Source organism: Cryptomeria japonica, chromosome 5 (genome assembly GCF_030272615.1).
Source record: "Cryptomeria japonica chromosome 5, Sugi_1.0, whole genome shotgun sequence".
NCBI classification, from domain to species: domain Eukaryota; kingdom Viridiplantae; phylum Streptophyta; class Pinopsida; order Cupressales; family Cupressaceae; genus Cryptomeria; species Cryptomeria japonica.
Window position 1 is genome coordinate 626012248 of NC_081409.1, and position 16760 is coordinate 626029007.

At 34.6% G+C, this 16760-nt stretch overlaps 1 protein-coding gene across 1 annotated transcript in view; it reads right to left on the reverse strand.

The window, feature by feature from the left end:
- Positions 1 to 15321, reverse strand: part of LOC131055033 (protein PELOTA 1) — a 118437-nt gene extending 103116 nt beyond the window's left edge. Inside the window, exons 1-5 of the mRNA XM_057989640.2 lie at positions 14984 to 15321; positions 14756 to 14838; positions 4939 to 5014; positions 4589 to 4663; positions 4419 to 4475 (exon numbers count right to left, since the gene is read on the reverse strand). Of these exons, the coding sequence (XP_057845623.1) occupies positions 4419 to 4475; positions 4589 to 4663; positions 4939 to 5014; positions 14756 to 14838; positions 14984 to 15034 (342 nt within the window). The 5' untranslated portion in view covers positions 15035 to 15321. The remainder of the gene's footprint in view (positions 1 to 4418; positions 4476 to 4588; positions 4664 to 4938; positions 5015 to 14755; positions 14839 to 14983) is intronic.
- Positions 15322 to 16760: the final 1439 nt, after the last annotated feature.

Genomic DNA, 16760 nt, shown 5'->3' on the forward strand with positions numbered 1-16760 from the left:
CTAGATATACTTCTATTAGATCTATAATAGCTATTGCTACAGCCAAAAGTTGGGAGTTGCATCAAATGGACGTTAAGACAGCCTTCCTCAATGGTGTCATTGAGGAGGAAGTCTATATTGAGCAACCAGAAGGTTATGTAATCCATAAAAGAGATTCTCATGTTTGCAGGTTGAAGAAAGCCTTATATGGGCTCAAACAGGCTCCTCGTGCTTGGTCTGAAAGAATTGATAAGTACTTACTAAGCTTAGGATTTTACAAGAATGATGTTGATGCTAACATTTACTTGAAGATTTATAATGATGATATGCTTATTTTGGTTTTGTATGTAGATGATTTATTTCTCACTGGTGAAAATAAATTAATCATAAGATGTAAGAAGGAATTAGCCTCAGAATTTGAAATGAAGGATTTAGGCCTAATGCATTACTTCCTAGGGTTAGAAGTATGGCAAAAATCCAATGAAATCTTTCTAAGTCAAGGAAAATATACTATTGATATTCTGAAAAGATTTAGAATGATGGATTGTAAACCCATGTATACTCCTATGGAATCTAACTTAAAGAAGTTAAGTGTTTCTGCAACTAAGTCTAGTTTTGCAGATCCATCTGAGTACAGACAGTTGATTGGATCCTTGATGTACCTAGTCAATACTAGGCCAGATTCCTCATATTTTCCTCCCAAGTTTTGCTAAAAATCAAGATATCATCAAAAAATATTAATACAAACTTCCATAATTGTTTCCTAAATACCTGATTCATACAAGACTAGAAAGTGGTTGGTGCATTAGTCAAACCAAAAGGCATCACCAGAAACTTGAAGTGATCAAAATGGCATCGAAAAATTGTCTCCTCTATATCCTCCTCCCTCATTCTAATTTGTTGGTAACTTGACCTCAAACCAATCTTTGAAAAGTAACAAGCACCATGCAGCTCATCAATCAACTCATCAATCCTAGAAATAGGATACCTATTTTTTATTGTCCAGTCAATGCACATCTGCATTGTTCCATCATTTTTCACCAAAACTAATACTGAAGCAAAAGAGTTCTTGTTGGGTCTAATGTGCCCCATCTCCAGTAATTCCTTGATGGATTTTTGTATCTCATCCATATGCCTCTTTGGATGCCTATATGGTTTAGTGATTACCAATTGGGCACCCTCCAACTCTATTACATGCTCAATCCCCCTCTCGAGTGGTACTTCAAGTGGCATTCTCCCAAGCACCTTGCTATGTTTTGATAGCAGCTTTTGGAAATCCACATGATGAGTGTTCTTTTGTTGTTTTGTAATTGTAGGTATTATGGGGCACTATGTTTTCTCACTCCACTTGATTATATCTAATTTGCCACTCCATCCTTTTGAACGATAGAACTCTGGACCCCCATCTGCTAACCCTCTAAGCACTACCTTTCTCCCATTTGATTCAAACTTCATTTCCATTTTCTAAAGATTGAAAGTGAACTCCACAAGTGATTGCATCTAGCGCATCCCTAAACCACATCAATATGCCTATGTTCACCACATAAAATTCATCCTTCAACTCCCCTAACTATATGCTTAAACTGGAAATCTTACAAGTACAACTGGGTTATCAAAGGGTGGCTAACTATATGCTTAAATTGGAAATCTTACAAGTACAACTGGGTTATCAAAGGGTGGCATTAGGTGCAGAGCTTGCCTTGGACATTAGGCAAAGGCTTATGGGGGCGAATGGAGAGGAGCCCCAGTCAAACTGCTTGGTTAAAAGGAGCAATGCCTATTCAGAAGCTCATTTTAGCTGATTGTTGCTCCCCTAATGGGATTTCTCTTGCCCTCTCCAGTAAGGTTTCAGAGCTCCAAGAGGAGATTCCTTCAGAGGGCTATCCCTCTAGATCATTGCCCCCCGAGCATGTCTCCTCTTTGGTTGAGAAGTCTGGTCCCCCTAAACCTCTGCTTCCCAAATAGATGGGCTGTTCTCAGCTCTCTTGGCCAGTGGTTCTTATCCTTTCCCTCAGGACTTTTGTCTTTTCATGGATGGTCAGGCTATTGTGATCTTGGACACTCTCGGCAGATCCTCAGTCCTAATAGGAAATCTTCTAGAAGGAAGAGGTACTTCTTCCATATGATTCTCTAATCCCATAATATAAGGGAGCTAATATACTTGCAAGATGATGAGTAGCTTTTGGGTTTTCAGCTCTGTTGGTTAAGAGTATTTTCAGTTCCAATCAAGGGTTGGTTTAGCATGATTTGATCTCTCAGTTTGCTTTTGTATTCTGTTTATGTTATTTAATTGACGGTTGACTTTAAGTGAATTTTAGGATTATTATCACTTTCTTGGCACTGAGAGCCTGTTGACAACCCCATATACTCTCTGGAATTATGATGTCACTAAGAAGGAGAACAAAACCAGTTTGTAAATGGCTTGGAATATAATTAAGGAAAGCTAGATGGAAAATGATTTCTGGAAGAAATAATATACACCTAGTGTATATACTTAATAGAATTCTCACTGACTCAATTAAGCTTATGACTCTTAGAGCAACCTGATAAAAACATAAGCTAAAAGCTAATACTTTTGCGTTGTTTTTGCACATGTCATCTGAAATTAAGAGGAGTTTAGATGATAAAACTTCCAAGTATGATTTGGGCTTTTCAAATGAAGCAATGGCCTATAAACTTCATTATCCTACAAGAAGAAAGATGATTATGAGCGTTGATGACATTTTTTATCAAGAAGGAATTGATCTAGTAACAATAAGTAAGAAATGGAAGCAGTTTCTAATTGATAAAACATTAAGTATCATTATCATTTTACCATTACTGAAACATCAAACTAAGGAAAAAAGATTGAAGTGGTATGAGAAAACTATACGGATTAATCAGATGTTGTATACAAACTTTGAAAGAAGAACAGCTTGATCCCAAGCCAGGTTAAAAATTGCAGCAACTAGCATGTGAAGAAATCCCACTACGGGAGATGAGAAAAAAATCAAGGAACAAAATAGTGGCTTAATGATAAATGACACCTGGAATCTAGTCGAATTGTCACCAGATAAATTGGGGACAAGAACCAAACGGTTTAAGATTAGATACAAATTAATTAGTTCAAGTGATAAGTATAAGATTCCTGAATTTGAGTGATCCACTTAGAGATCATGCATCAGCTAATGCTCGAGGAAGTGACAGAGTGGGATTGAAATTAATTAGGTTCAACATCCCATAGCATTAATCATCACTGCCAGAACTTGCACCTATTAACCATGACTTTCCAGGAGGTTACACGCACCCTTGCTATTATGGACCAAGAATGCTTAACCATGGAGTTTTCCCCCCAAACATGCACACTTAGCTTAACATTTATCCCATTTAACTAAACCTAATAATAGACAGTCCATTTGCTATCTACATGTTTAACACAAGTGTAACAACTTGAAATCCACCACAACCTCCAGCTTGTCCACAAGCCCATGAAGAATTAATGTCACTTTCTTTAGAGATATCAATTTTCCACATTCCTTAATGTAGTTAGCTGTTCTTTCTGGGTGTGATTGTGTATGTTTTTTTGCATCAACATTTCGGATCACACTCTGTGATCCATGATGGATCACAGAGTGTGGTTACTTTCTTTTTCAATTCCCTACCCATTCATACTCCATTGATATCTTGTATTAAATTAACAAAATGTCTTAAGAAAAGTCTAATCCAGAATCTACAGATTTTCTTGTTGAAATCCATCACCATCAAGGTAGAATTTAAAATTTGTTAGTAAATTTGAAAAACTGGCTGCGTACTCACTCTCTAAGCAAAACAAAAGTATTCTAATGCTATTGCTAAGGACAGGAAAATAGGGAAGCAGATAAAGAGCACAAAATTGGCTAGAAATTTACAAAAGAAAACAATACCCTGGATAAATTGGCAGCTAGAGAACAAAATACTAGACTTCAAAGAGTAGAAGAAAACTTGTAAAGAGCAAAAAGCTTTGCTGAAAAAACACATGGGAGTTTGCATAGAAATCGAAGATGGACACCAAGCATGGGCATCTCCCCACAAAGTCCGAAGACAGAAGAACGAGCTGATAATGAAATTATAAATTGTGCATGTAGAAGATTATGCATGTTTGTTTAAAACTTTAAGATATAGCATTGGGCAATTCCTGCTTCTTGTGATGATGCAAAAAGACGCTTAAGTTTAAAATTAGGTAACATGTTATCCAGTTGTATCATGCAGAAAAGAAATGACAATAAAAAAAAGAAGGTAAGCCAGCTTTGTTAGGGGCTTCAATGGGTAATTAAAAAAATACAAACATATAATTCACGCAATGCAAGCCTTTTAATAGAACCTACTTCCAAGATCAAGCGAGTGAAAAGACTAATAGAAGCAGAACAAGGTGCAGCAGCCAACAACTATTTATTTATTAAAAAGAATGAAAGGGACTTTACCTTTTTTAATTGAAAAGGTCGTTGTGTTTCAATTTCAATGGTATGAAATGCTCCAATCTGCATAATCGTGTATCAGACATTTCAATAAGATCCCCTGTTGGATGTTCGCACATGGTTAAAACTTAAAACATATAAAGTACACAAAGAAGCTTACAGAGAAGATTAATAACCTTCACATGCTCATTCTCAGAAATGTTCTTGCCACGAATTCGTAAGATTGCTGCAACATTATCATAATCAATGGCCTATCATACCATATGTTAGATATCTTTAATATAATCAGGATACGTACTTACAAATGGTAATGTTGAAAAATTTGATAATAAATCATAAAATACTGCCTTGAAAACTTATGTCACCCTATTTGGCCATCCAAATTCAACATCATTTTTAACAAATTCATCAAGAACTAATGAGATATACAAACATGTCCATATAGGTAACTTTGAAACACACACTAAAAGAAATGTAACTACCAGCTCTGTTGAAAATAATATATATTGATAGGAAACTGTAATACCTGAACTTCAATCTCCAGCTTTAATTTAACACGTTCTACATCTCTGTCTCCGGAAGAAGACTCTCTTTGAACTTTCCTACAAGCAATGTCAAAACCAGATTGTTTATTTCCAAGAGAAAGTTGCACAGACAGGCCGATTGGCTTGATATGCGAAAAACAAATGGTAGTCTCCGAGGCTTCTAACATGTGAAGAATTCAATTCTACCTAGAGTTGCTGAACTCATTGAGTTCTTTGAGGAAATATGGACAACCTTATAATTCATTTTTTTCCAAAAGCATACGTCCATACTGTAAATGATGTTCAATTTACATTCAATATGCAAGTTATATTCTATTTAAAATGATCTTGTTATATATATTACTGAATTAATATATGAATCTGACTATCTTCTTGTTTGTGGTAGGTGAGAGGAGCATTTGTTATTTTCTATGTCCTATCTCACGAATGCCATTCAATGTAAGTATATAACAAATGGGGTACGATCAAGCAATGCCTTGATTGGTCATGACCGATCAAGACATTACTTGATCGTGCCTCTTTGTTAATACCAAGCAAATGCATGTTCATTGTTAATATCAATTGGTGTGTAAATACTTTAACAACCGATGACTATCAGTGTTTGCACAATACTAACAGCCGATAGTTATCGGCATGTGGTTAGCCTTAACAGCCGACAACTATCGGTGTAGGCTTAACAACCGATAACTATCAGTAACCTTTATCATGCCACCTGATATATTGAAGCATATACAACCCGATATTAATCAGTGTTTTGATTAATCATTTATTTATTATCAATTATGTTAATCGATACAAATCGGAATGCAAGATTTAGTAATCGATGAACATAAACAAAAGATATAGTATGATTATCAATGTTAAGGGTTTGATCGAACTGAATAGGTTATTTATATGCAAATGTAGAATGGCTACCAAAGAGGAATTAATTGCTTGAAGGTTTTATCATAGTTATTGATATGATAAATGATTGAATGAGAGACTTCATTTATCTCTCATTCAATCATTTATCTTACTGAAGCTATCATGCATTAACACTCCCTCTTAGCTAGGTAAGATGAATGTAAACAATATATTCAAGCATCACAATTCAAATGATAGTTAGCATTTTAGACATTCTAGAAAATCATACCACCTAATCACATGATATGAAGTATCACCTAAACACGTGATACCGAAGTCCATCACATCAATCTTGTGATTGACAAGATATCACTTAAGCATGTGATATCAATATTGCCTACACACGCAATACTTAAGGATAATCATATGAGGAGGATTAACTTATCATCTTATCCAAGTTGTGATATGTGCACTAACACTTTATACAAATATTTTATCACAACACAATCATGGCACGTCCATGACACACCAGAGATCCAACATGATAACTGGTTTGGACATTATAAGATCGTCACCTTATAATGTCTCCATACAAGTGTTCATTATCTTGAGAGATCGTCACCTCTTAGATATGAACCCAGGGGATAAAATCCAAAAATGTCCTATCATGACAAAGAGGTTTACACATTAAACATCTTATAGATATGCAAATACAAATTACAAAGCAAATTACATTTCTATCATACCTAAACCTTTTCTGAAGTGATCAACCTTCACTCTGGAAAGAGGTTTGGTCAGAATATCTACAGTTTGATCTCCTGTACAAACATATTCTAATTGTATTGCATTCCTGTCTACCATATCTCGCACATAATGGTAATATCAATATGCTTGGATCTCTCATGAAATACTGGATTTACTGAAAGTTTTATGCAGCTCTGGTTGTCACAGTGTATAACAATGGGTTTCATAGGTTCTCCAAACAAACCCACAAGCAACTTCCTAAGCCATACTGCCTCTCGGGCAGCCATAGAAGCTGCAATGTATTCTGCCTCGGTGGAGCTTTGAGCTACAGAAGGCTGCTTCCTGCTGATCCAAGATATCATAGCTGAACCTAGACTAAAGCAACACCCTGAAGTGCTTTTCCTGTCTGTCACACTTCCAACCCAATCTAAATCTGTAAATCCATGTAGGTCTATATCAACTTTCTCATATTTGAGACCAAGGTTTAGGGTACCTTGTAGATATCTCATAATGTGTTTTACTAGAACCAGGTGTATCTCCTTCGGTTCACACATAAACTGACTTAGAGCATTAACTGCATAACAGATATATGGTCTTGTATTTACCAGGTACATTAGGGACCCAATCATTTGTCTGTATTGAGTAGGATCAGTGGGTTGTGACTCTGTTGCTACTTTAAGTTTATGTAAATTGGTTTCCCTAGGAGAGGTCATGGGTCTACAGTTTAGCATTCTAAATCTCTTCAAAATAACCAAGGTGTACTTTCCTTGGTTTAGTATAATGTTGTCAGAATTTTGTCATACTTCCAATCCTAGGAAGTAATGAAGGAAGTCCTTCATATCAAATTCTGTGGATAGATCTATAAGGTGATCATTTCTTGTGATTAATAAGTCATCAACATATAAAATCAATATTACCATATCACCTTTATTTCTTTTGTGGTAGAGATTAGGATCTGCATCATTTTTGGAGAAGCCTAGTCCTAAAAGATAGGTGTCAATTCTTTCATACTAGGCTCTGGGAGCCTGTTTGAGCCCATAGAGAGCTTTCTTGAGTCTACACACGTGAGACTCTGCATCATGAATTTCAAAACCTTCAGGTTGCTCTAGGTAGACTTCTTCTGAGATCTCACCATTTAGAAAAGTTGTCTTAACATCCATTTGGTGTACCTTCCACCCCTTTGCTGCTGCAATGGCTAATACAGCTCTTACTGATGTATACCTGGCAAAAGGTGCAAAAGTTTTTTCATAATCTATTCCTTCCCTTTGTGAGAACCCTCTAGCCACAAATTTGGCCTTGTGTTTTTCAATACTATCGTCTGCAGATGTTTGATCTTGAAAAGCCATTTAGATGAAACCACAGATTTCTTAGTTGGCCTAGCAACAATCTCCCAAACATCATTTTTCATAATGGACTGATACTCTTCAGACATCGCATCCTTCCATACTTGATGTTCAAGTGCATCTGATACATTGTTTGGTTCGGCTTTAGAGAGATCATTCATAAGGGCAACATAGCTAATGAATTTATTAGGCCTTTTATTTTCTCTAAAGGTTCCTAAAGGAGCAACAAACTTCTGAGCTTCTTCTACAGTTTTGGTGGGCCATAGAGGTCTTTTCTTGAGGTTTTCTCTAGGTGGACTTTGAGTTTCACTCATAGTTTCCTCAGGATTCCCCCTCTGAAGCTTAGGAGTAGGATCTCTATCTAAGCTAGGGGTGGGGATATAGACTTCAGGATCTAGAGAGCTTTGGGCTCTTTTGAAGGCTAAGTTTTCTTCAAAGATCACATCCCTACTTAGTTCAATATTCTTTTGACCAGGTATATATATCCTGTAGGCTTTGGAGGTTTCACTATATCCTACAAAGATTCCCCTTTTTCCAGAAGGCTCTAATTTTAATCTTTTCTCCTTAGGTACATGAATATAGATAGGGCATCCAAAAATCCTAAGGTGGTTTATATCCGGTTTTGATTTAGTAAAGACTTCCCCAGGGGTCTTATCTTCAAGATGAGAGTGAGGACATCTGTTTTGAATATATACAGCAGTGCTAGTTGCTTCTGCCCAAAGATTGATATTTAGATTCTGATCAAGAATCATAGCTTTGCCAGCTTCAACGATTGTCCTATTTTTTCTTTTTGCTATCCCATTTTGTTGAGGGTTGTAAGGTATTGTTAACTCCCTCTTAATCTTTGAATTTTTACAAAACTCTTTAAATAATTCTGATGTGTATTCCCCCCCATTATCAGTTCTTAGGGTTTTAATTTTGTTTCCTGAATAGTTCTCTGTTAGTGATTTGAATTCTTTAAACCTATTAAGGATCTCTTCTGATTCTTTACATTTCAGAAAGTAGATCCAAGTTTTCCTAGAGTAGTCATCAACAAATATTACATAATATAGAAATCCCCCCAATGAATTTACAGGCATAGGTCCACATACATCAGAATGAACTAACTCTAAAATTTTACTTGTTTTCCTAGTACTACTCTGAAAAGCACCCTTAGTATTTTTACGTAGGGCACATCATGTGCATAACCCTGAATGATATTGCTTTAGCTTAGGTAGACTTGTGACAAGGTCTCCCATTGATGATAAAGCTCTAAAATTTAGGTGGCCTAGTCTTCTATGCCAGATTTCATTGGCATCTGTAGTTTCATGAATTAGGGCTAAGTTGGGCTCTGTGCATAGCTCATACAAGTAGCCTTGTCTCTGACCAATTGTTTTAGCTTTCTTGATGGATGAGTTCTTTGGCCAAGCCAATACTTTGTTGTCCATGAAGGTCACTCTGTATCCATTGTCCTCTAGTGCTGATATTGAGACTACATTCCTCTTAATGCCTAGAACATATAGCACTCCTCTAAGTTGTAATGATACACCTGACTTTAGTTTGATGGTGCAGTTTCCAATTCCTTTGACAAGGTGTGTAGAGTCATCTCTGATGGTTACCTCCTCGTCATTCTCCTCTTTCATGGAGTCTAGTACTTCTTTGAATCCTGTGATGTGTCTGGATGAGCCACTGTCAATCACCCAGGAGTTCACTTTGTTTGATACTTGATTTGTGAGTGTTGAATAGAGCACATACTTCTCGGAGTCCTCTTCCCTTTTGGATTTTCCTGTTTTGGCAAATGTGGCTTGTTTAGCTCTTTCTGGACATTTGGCAACATAGTGCCCAAATATGTCACATCTGTAACACTGAATTTGAGAGAGGTCCTTCTTGAAGGAGTTCTTGCCGTGACAACCTTTTCTCTTCCTGAATTGCTTCTGCTTGCCTTTCTTGTTTGAGTTCGTATTTAGAACTTGAAAATCTTCATCTATATTCTTTTGTTTGATCACTTTCTTATTTTGCCTTGATTCCTCTTGGAGACAGTCAGCCTTTAGCCTATCGAATTTTGGGAAGTTATCCCTTGCACTGATGCCTTGGATGAATGTTTCCCAGATACTAGGCAACCCATCTAAAGCAATGAGGGTTAATTCTTTGCTTTGGATCTCATATCCAAGGGTTGCCAATTCATCCCTTAGGGTAGATATTCGCATAAAGTAGGCATTGACTGATTCTCCTTTTATCATGGCTATGTAATTTGTCTCTCTTTTTAGAGCCAAGGTTCTACTGGCATTCGATATTTCAAAAGCATCTTCAAGTGATTTGAACATGTTGAAGGTTGTTTCATATTTCTTTATAATGGCCATAATGTTGTTCCTTACCCCATCAACTATGATTTTGATAGCCTTATCATTTCCTTCTTTCCAAATTGCTTTGTCAGGTTCAGTCTCAGGTTCTTTAGTTTCAGTCTTTACAAATGATTCAACTTTGTTTTCTTTTAGAATCATTTGAATTCTGAATTTCCATGCAGAGAAGTCGTCACCTCCTGCGAGTCTGTCTTCAAATCTAATAGCGCTAGCCATTGATAGGATTGTGATGTTGAATATATGCTTGATTTAAATTTTACGTAAAATTGAACAACCTCGGGTTTGATTTAACTATAGCTCTGATACCATGTAAATGATGTTCAATTTACATTCAATATGCAAGTTATATTCTATTTAAAATGATCTTGTTATATATATTACTGAATTAATATATGAATCTAACTATCTTCTTGTTTGTGGCAGGTGAGAGGAGCATTTGTTATTTTCTATGTCCTATCTCACGAATGCCATTCAATAAAAGTATATAACAAATGGGGTACGATCAAGCAATGCCTTGATTGGTCATGACCGATCAAGACATTACTTGATCGTGCCTCTTTGTTAATACCAAGCAAATGCATGTTCATTGTTAATACCAATCAGTGCGTAAATACTTTAACAACTGATGACTATCGGTGTTTGCACAATACTAACAGCCAATAGTTATTGGCATGTGGTTAGCCTTAACAGCCGATAACTATCGGTGTAGGCTTAGCAACCGATAACTATCGGTAACCTTTATCATGCCACCCGATATATTGAAGCATATACAACCCGATATTAATCGGTGTTTTGATTAATCATTTATTTATTATCAATTATGTTAATCGATACAAATCGGAATGCGAGATTTAGTAATCAATGAACATAAACAAAAGATATAGTATGATTATCAATGTTAAGGGTTTGATCGAACTGAATAGGTTATTTATATGCAAATGTAGAATGGCTATCAAAGAGGAATTAATTGCTTGAAGGTTTTATCATAGTTATCGATATGATAAATGATTGAATGAGAGACTTCATTTATCTCTCATTCAATTATTTATCTTACCGAAGCTATCATGCATTAACACATACTCCAAAACAGTTTTGCCATTAAACAAATCAAACTGTAATTGTGATTCATTTATATTCGGAACTCGCTACAGCAACGAAGCCAATATACTTGAGGCAAGAGCTTATGTTGTCCTACTCTATGGTGTGAGCATTTCTAGACGTTGGTGGGTCTGTAAGTTAGACCAATGAAGCAATAGTCTGAAAAAAATCACGATTATACCCGATTAATCCTGAATCCTAGAGCTAGCTGATTTATTCCCCAAAAAAATCCCGATTCATGACAAAATCGTTGACCCAATTTTCAAAGAATTTTTGCAATTAAATCACATTAAAAAAATCATGTTAAAAAAACCCAAAAATGGCAAAAAAGTGAAAAAAATCATTATAAAAAATTGCAAAACCCTAGAAAAACGCATGAAATTACTGAATTGCTTAGAAACAAGGTTGGTCTGAGACAAAATCAAAGTCAATGTGTAATCAACATTGAAAAATTTTGTTATTTTGTCCATTTTCGGGGGGTTCATCATTCCCCACACTTGTTCAAACCCATGAGCTCAATGACCCAACAAAGGTAGAAAGCCCACGAGCTCAATGGGGGTGGCTACCTCACCAATGGAGTTTTTCTACCACAACACTAAACATTCAAAGACATATTTCATATATGTAGATATAGATATATGATTTTTAATTTTTAATTGATATAGTTAATTTTTGCTCAAACAAAGACATACAATTCATTATGTGAGCAATATATCTAAAGTGCTCCACGAAATAAATCTGAATGACAACAAACAAGCTCACATAGTTGTAATAAAAGAGCCTCCAACACACAATCATTAAAATTTGTCTCTACTTAAAATAGTAGTTGCAAGCTAGGTATTGCCAAAACCAGTGGCTTGGTAATCTTTTACTTCAGCTAAACAAATGCCTTTTGTTGAATTCTACCCCATATAAAAGACTTACCAATTGCCATCAAGGAATATAAAGCATTGCAACTATGGAATATGATTTGATAAGTTTTTTTCAAATATTGGACTACCCCTACAAAACTCCTTGCCTCAATCACAATGAAAGTCTTGGATCACTTCAAAATGGCTTCCACTTTTACTAAATTCCTAACGAGTGTTGGATCTCTGTTTGATAAATTTTGATCTCAGCTACTTCATAGACTTAGCTAATCTTTGATTTCAGACTTAGACAACTATTTGGTGTATTTGGTGACTGCCCTTGTAAAAAGTTAAATGAATATTTGCTTATGTAATCAGCAATATGAATATAAACAACAAAAATCTATTTTCTACAATTCATGGGTTAAACTCCTTTTCTCAATCACAATGAAATTCTTGGATCACTTCAAAATGGCTTCCACTTTTACTAAATTCCTAACAATAGTTGGGTCTCTGTCTGATAAATTTTGATCTCAGCTACTTCATAGACTTAGCTAATACCCCTAGAAAACTCCTTGCCTCAATCACAATGAAAGTCTTGGATCACTTCAAAATGGCTTCCACTTTTACTAAATTCCTAACAATAGTTGGATCTCAGTCTGATAAATTTTGATCTTAGCTACTTCATAGACTTAGCTAATCTTTGATCTCGGACTTAGACAGCTATTTGGTGTATTTGGTGACTGCCCTTTTAAAAAGTTAAATGAATATTTGCCTATGTAATCAGCAACATGAATATAAACAACAAAATCTATTTTCTACAATTCATGGGTTAAACTCTATTTTATTTACTCTCTATATCTCTGTGCTGTGGAAATGCCCTAAAGTTTTTTAAAAAAATAGTTTGTGTCTATTTTTCTACAAATTTTTACGACTTTTTATTTAATCCAATTTCTTACCCATTATTTCAAAAAATCTTATACTTTTGGTTTGCCGATTTTTTCCCCAAATGATTTTTGTTAGTATGATAAAAAGCATTGCAATTGTGGAATATGATTTGATAAGCTTTCTAAAATATCGAATTAACCCTACAAAAGTCCTTGCCTCAATCACAATGAAATTCTTGGATCACTTCAAAATGGCTTCTACTTTTACTATTTGTCTGTTAACTTTTGATCTCAGTTACTTCATAGACTTACTTAATATTTGATCTGACTTAGACAACTATTTGGTGTATTTGGTGACTTTCCTCTTAAAAAGTTAACTCATTATTTGCCTATGTAATCAGTAATATGAAAAAATTATTTTCTACAATTCACAGATTAAACTCTATTTTATTTGCTCTTTACATCTCTATGCTATGGAAATGCCTTGAAGTTATTTAAAAATATAGTTTTTGTCTCTTTTCTACAATTTTTTATGTTTTGTTTTTAAATCCGATTTTTTGCCGATCTTTCGCCAATTTTTTCAAAAAATCTTATACTTTTGGTTTGCTGATTTTTTCCCTAAACGATTTTTGCTACTATGAGTTAGACTAATACAACTGTAAATCATAAAAGTTAAAACTCACAAGTTTCTTAAAATGGCAAACCTAATGTGTATCATTTGGAAAGGTTACCACTTCCAGTTGACGAATTGAACCTAAATTAATCCACTACAATGTGAAGGTTGTGCCTGCAAAGTTTGAAACATGTACTACCAGAGTGGTAGCATAAAGTACAATTTATATCTAAGCCACAGCCTATCTAAAAATATTCATAATTTAAGCCTAATCTGAAATTCATAAATACTGCAAAAATGCGTTTGACTTGGTGTGCGTTTTGGAATTCCATGGCATGTCTGCATGATGCCCTATTCAAATTACAATGGCTTAGAGCCATTCTTACTTGTACAAAGATAGGCATATTTAATGTACGTGAGATTTTCACTGTTCATGTGATGGATGAAGAGCTTCTGGAAAGATTCTGTGTGTTTTAGTTATGAATCAAGTTTTCAAGTCATACTCTTTGATCCATCGTCAGGATGAGAGAAAAATCATTAAGGAAACTCCTTCACCGAAATAAAGCAGCCCACAATTCAAAGGACATGTCATCTAGGTCATGAACTGTTGAACTATGGGCATAAGAGGTCATGGGCTGCTGAAAAATAGCTATGTGCTGTCATGAACTCCTAAAATATAGGCAGTTAAAGGTTAAATATTTAAACATGGGTTGTACAGTTGTGGAGTATTGAGAATTGAGATGCATTCATAAGTCTGGATCGGTGTAACCCAAGTTCAACTTCGATTGACAATAAGGCAGTCCACAGCCTAAACCCAACAGGGCAATAAGCTAAGCACGTTCTGAATTTTGGTCCCTTAAGAAAAAAGAACAAAGGTGAGGTTCCCAATTTTCAACTTCTAACAGCCCATTGAAGACCATTGGACTCTGCTTGGGAAATCAAATTTGCCAATACATATTAACAGCCATTCTGAAAGTGAAAGAGAAAAGAAAAAAAGAAAAAATGCAACTAGAGTGAATTCAAACAGCTTTAATTTTCAAAATGGGCAACTAACAGAAATGCAAACAAATAATATTATCGCACCTGACAGTGTTTGCCACAACCTTATCACCTTTAGAAACAAGATTGTATACGTGCCACATATCATCAGCTTCCTCTGGCACAAGCTGGGAAAGCAATTGCAATTATGTAAACATTCGATACTTCATTCAATTATAAAACTGAGAAAATAAAAAATATGGATATAATACTTCATTCAATTATAGAACTACCAAAAAAAAGAAACATGGATACAAATTGAAATTTTTGTACCTTGGCAGTCCCAGGACCCTGTGGAGTAATGTCCTTGTGTACTAGCTTCATTTCTACTGTTATTCACGGTGATCTGTTACTGTCAAAGTTAAACCCTAAATATTGTTCGGTTGATTTAATTTTTTTTTAAATAATCTGATTCTCCCAGTCCAAGGATTTCCATCCGTATGTAAAATTACTTTCGCCTCATCAAGGATTAAAGTACACTAGCCGCTATGTATGAGAGACTTCTGCCTCTGAGAAAGCACACAGAGGTGTATCAATTCGAAGGCTTGCCACATATGCAATGTGTTATGTGTTTTTTGTTTTTGCAAAATGCTTGCCACATATGCAATGTGTTATGTGTTTTTTGTTTTTGCAAAATGCTTGCCACATATGCAATGTGTTATGTGTTTTTTGTTTTTGCAAAATGCTTACTCGGAATAGAATACGAGATCTTTAATGTTCATTTAAGTCAAATATTATTTATAATAATTTAAAATGAGTTCTGTTATCATATTATATTTGTTTTTTATTGGAAAAGAGAACGATTTGTTATAACGCTGAAATTTTAATTATGATATATATATTTTTTTTATTTAATTCTAAATTTAGTATAAAGATGTATTTAGATTTTAAAATAGTTTTAAAATGCATCATATATATATATATAGACATATATATGTACACATACTAGTAGTGGAGTATATGGATTATCAATAATTGTTGAAAGAAGCTCTCTCTATGTGTGTTCTATTGTTGATTTATACTTTTTTATATTTATTTTTAATTATGAGATTTTATATTTTTTATCTTTGATCAATCCGATAATATGTCAAAGCAATCTCACATGACATGGATTTGATGTAAAAAGAAATTAAATTCAATTCAATCTATCAACTTTTATTATTTTCTACTAGTCATTAGGAGTCAATTTGGTACACATTTGTGTAATTCATTACAACTTGGTATATAAAGACATTCATTTGAACATTTAAATAGCAATCTAGAGCATTCAAACATCCAAAGCATTTAAAAGGAGTAGTCCTAGGAACAACTAGATTTGGAGCACTAAAAATAACATACTTGCATGAAAATTCACATCTAGATCACTTGCATGTTTGCTTGTTGTCTAGGAGCACTTCCTAGGATAATAAAGTCAATCTTTAAAGGGGGTTGATTGACTAGAACTTGACACTCATAATTCCATGTACGTTTAAATACTGACAATCCTTTGAAACACCAATAAATAGTAGAGAAAGGTTTTAATCAAGTTTCAAAAGTTGATGGTTTCTCAAATCAATCCTATGGGTTGTAGATCAAGATTATGCATCAATACCTCTTTACAAAGCATGGCTTGAATCTCATATAAAACATGTCTAACTTGCACAATATAATGTGTTTGTTGTAATTTCCAAATAATGGGCATATTAGGGAAATCTATTTTCCACGCATGGACGATTAAGATCTACACAATATTTGAATCATTTCCTCACCATAATTCTCATAGCTAAGTGTCGTAGCTCTCCTCGTTAACTTTCAAAATATTCATTTATTATAATTATCCATTTCTCGTTTATAATAATAAATCTAGGTTAAATTATGTTTATTTAAGTGCATTAGTTAATAAGCCTAGATTCGTATTAGAAAACTATTTTCCTTTATAGTTGTGTGTGTATGAGTCAATAGTCCAATTAGGAAGGGAAAGATGGTAAATATAGAAGAATGGGAAATAAAAATATATAATTAAACAAGTGACCTTTTTATTATATGTCATTTTATTTGACTATTAGAGTGC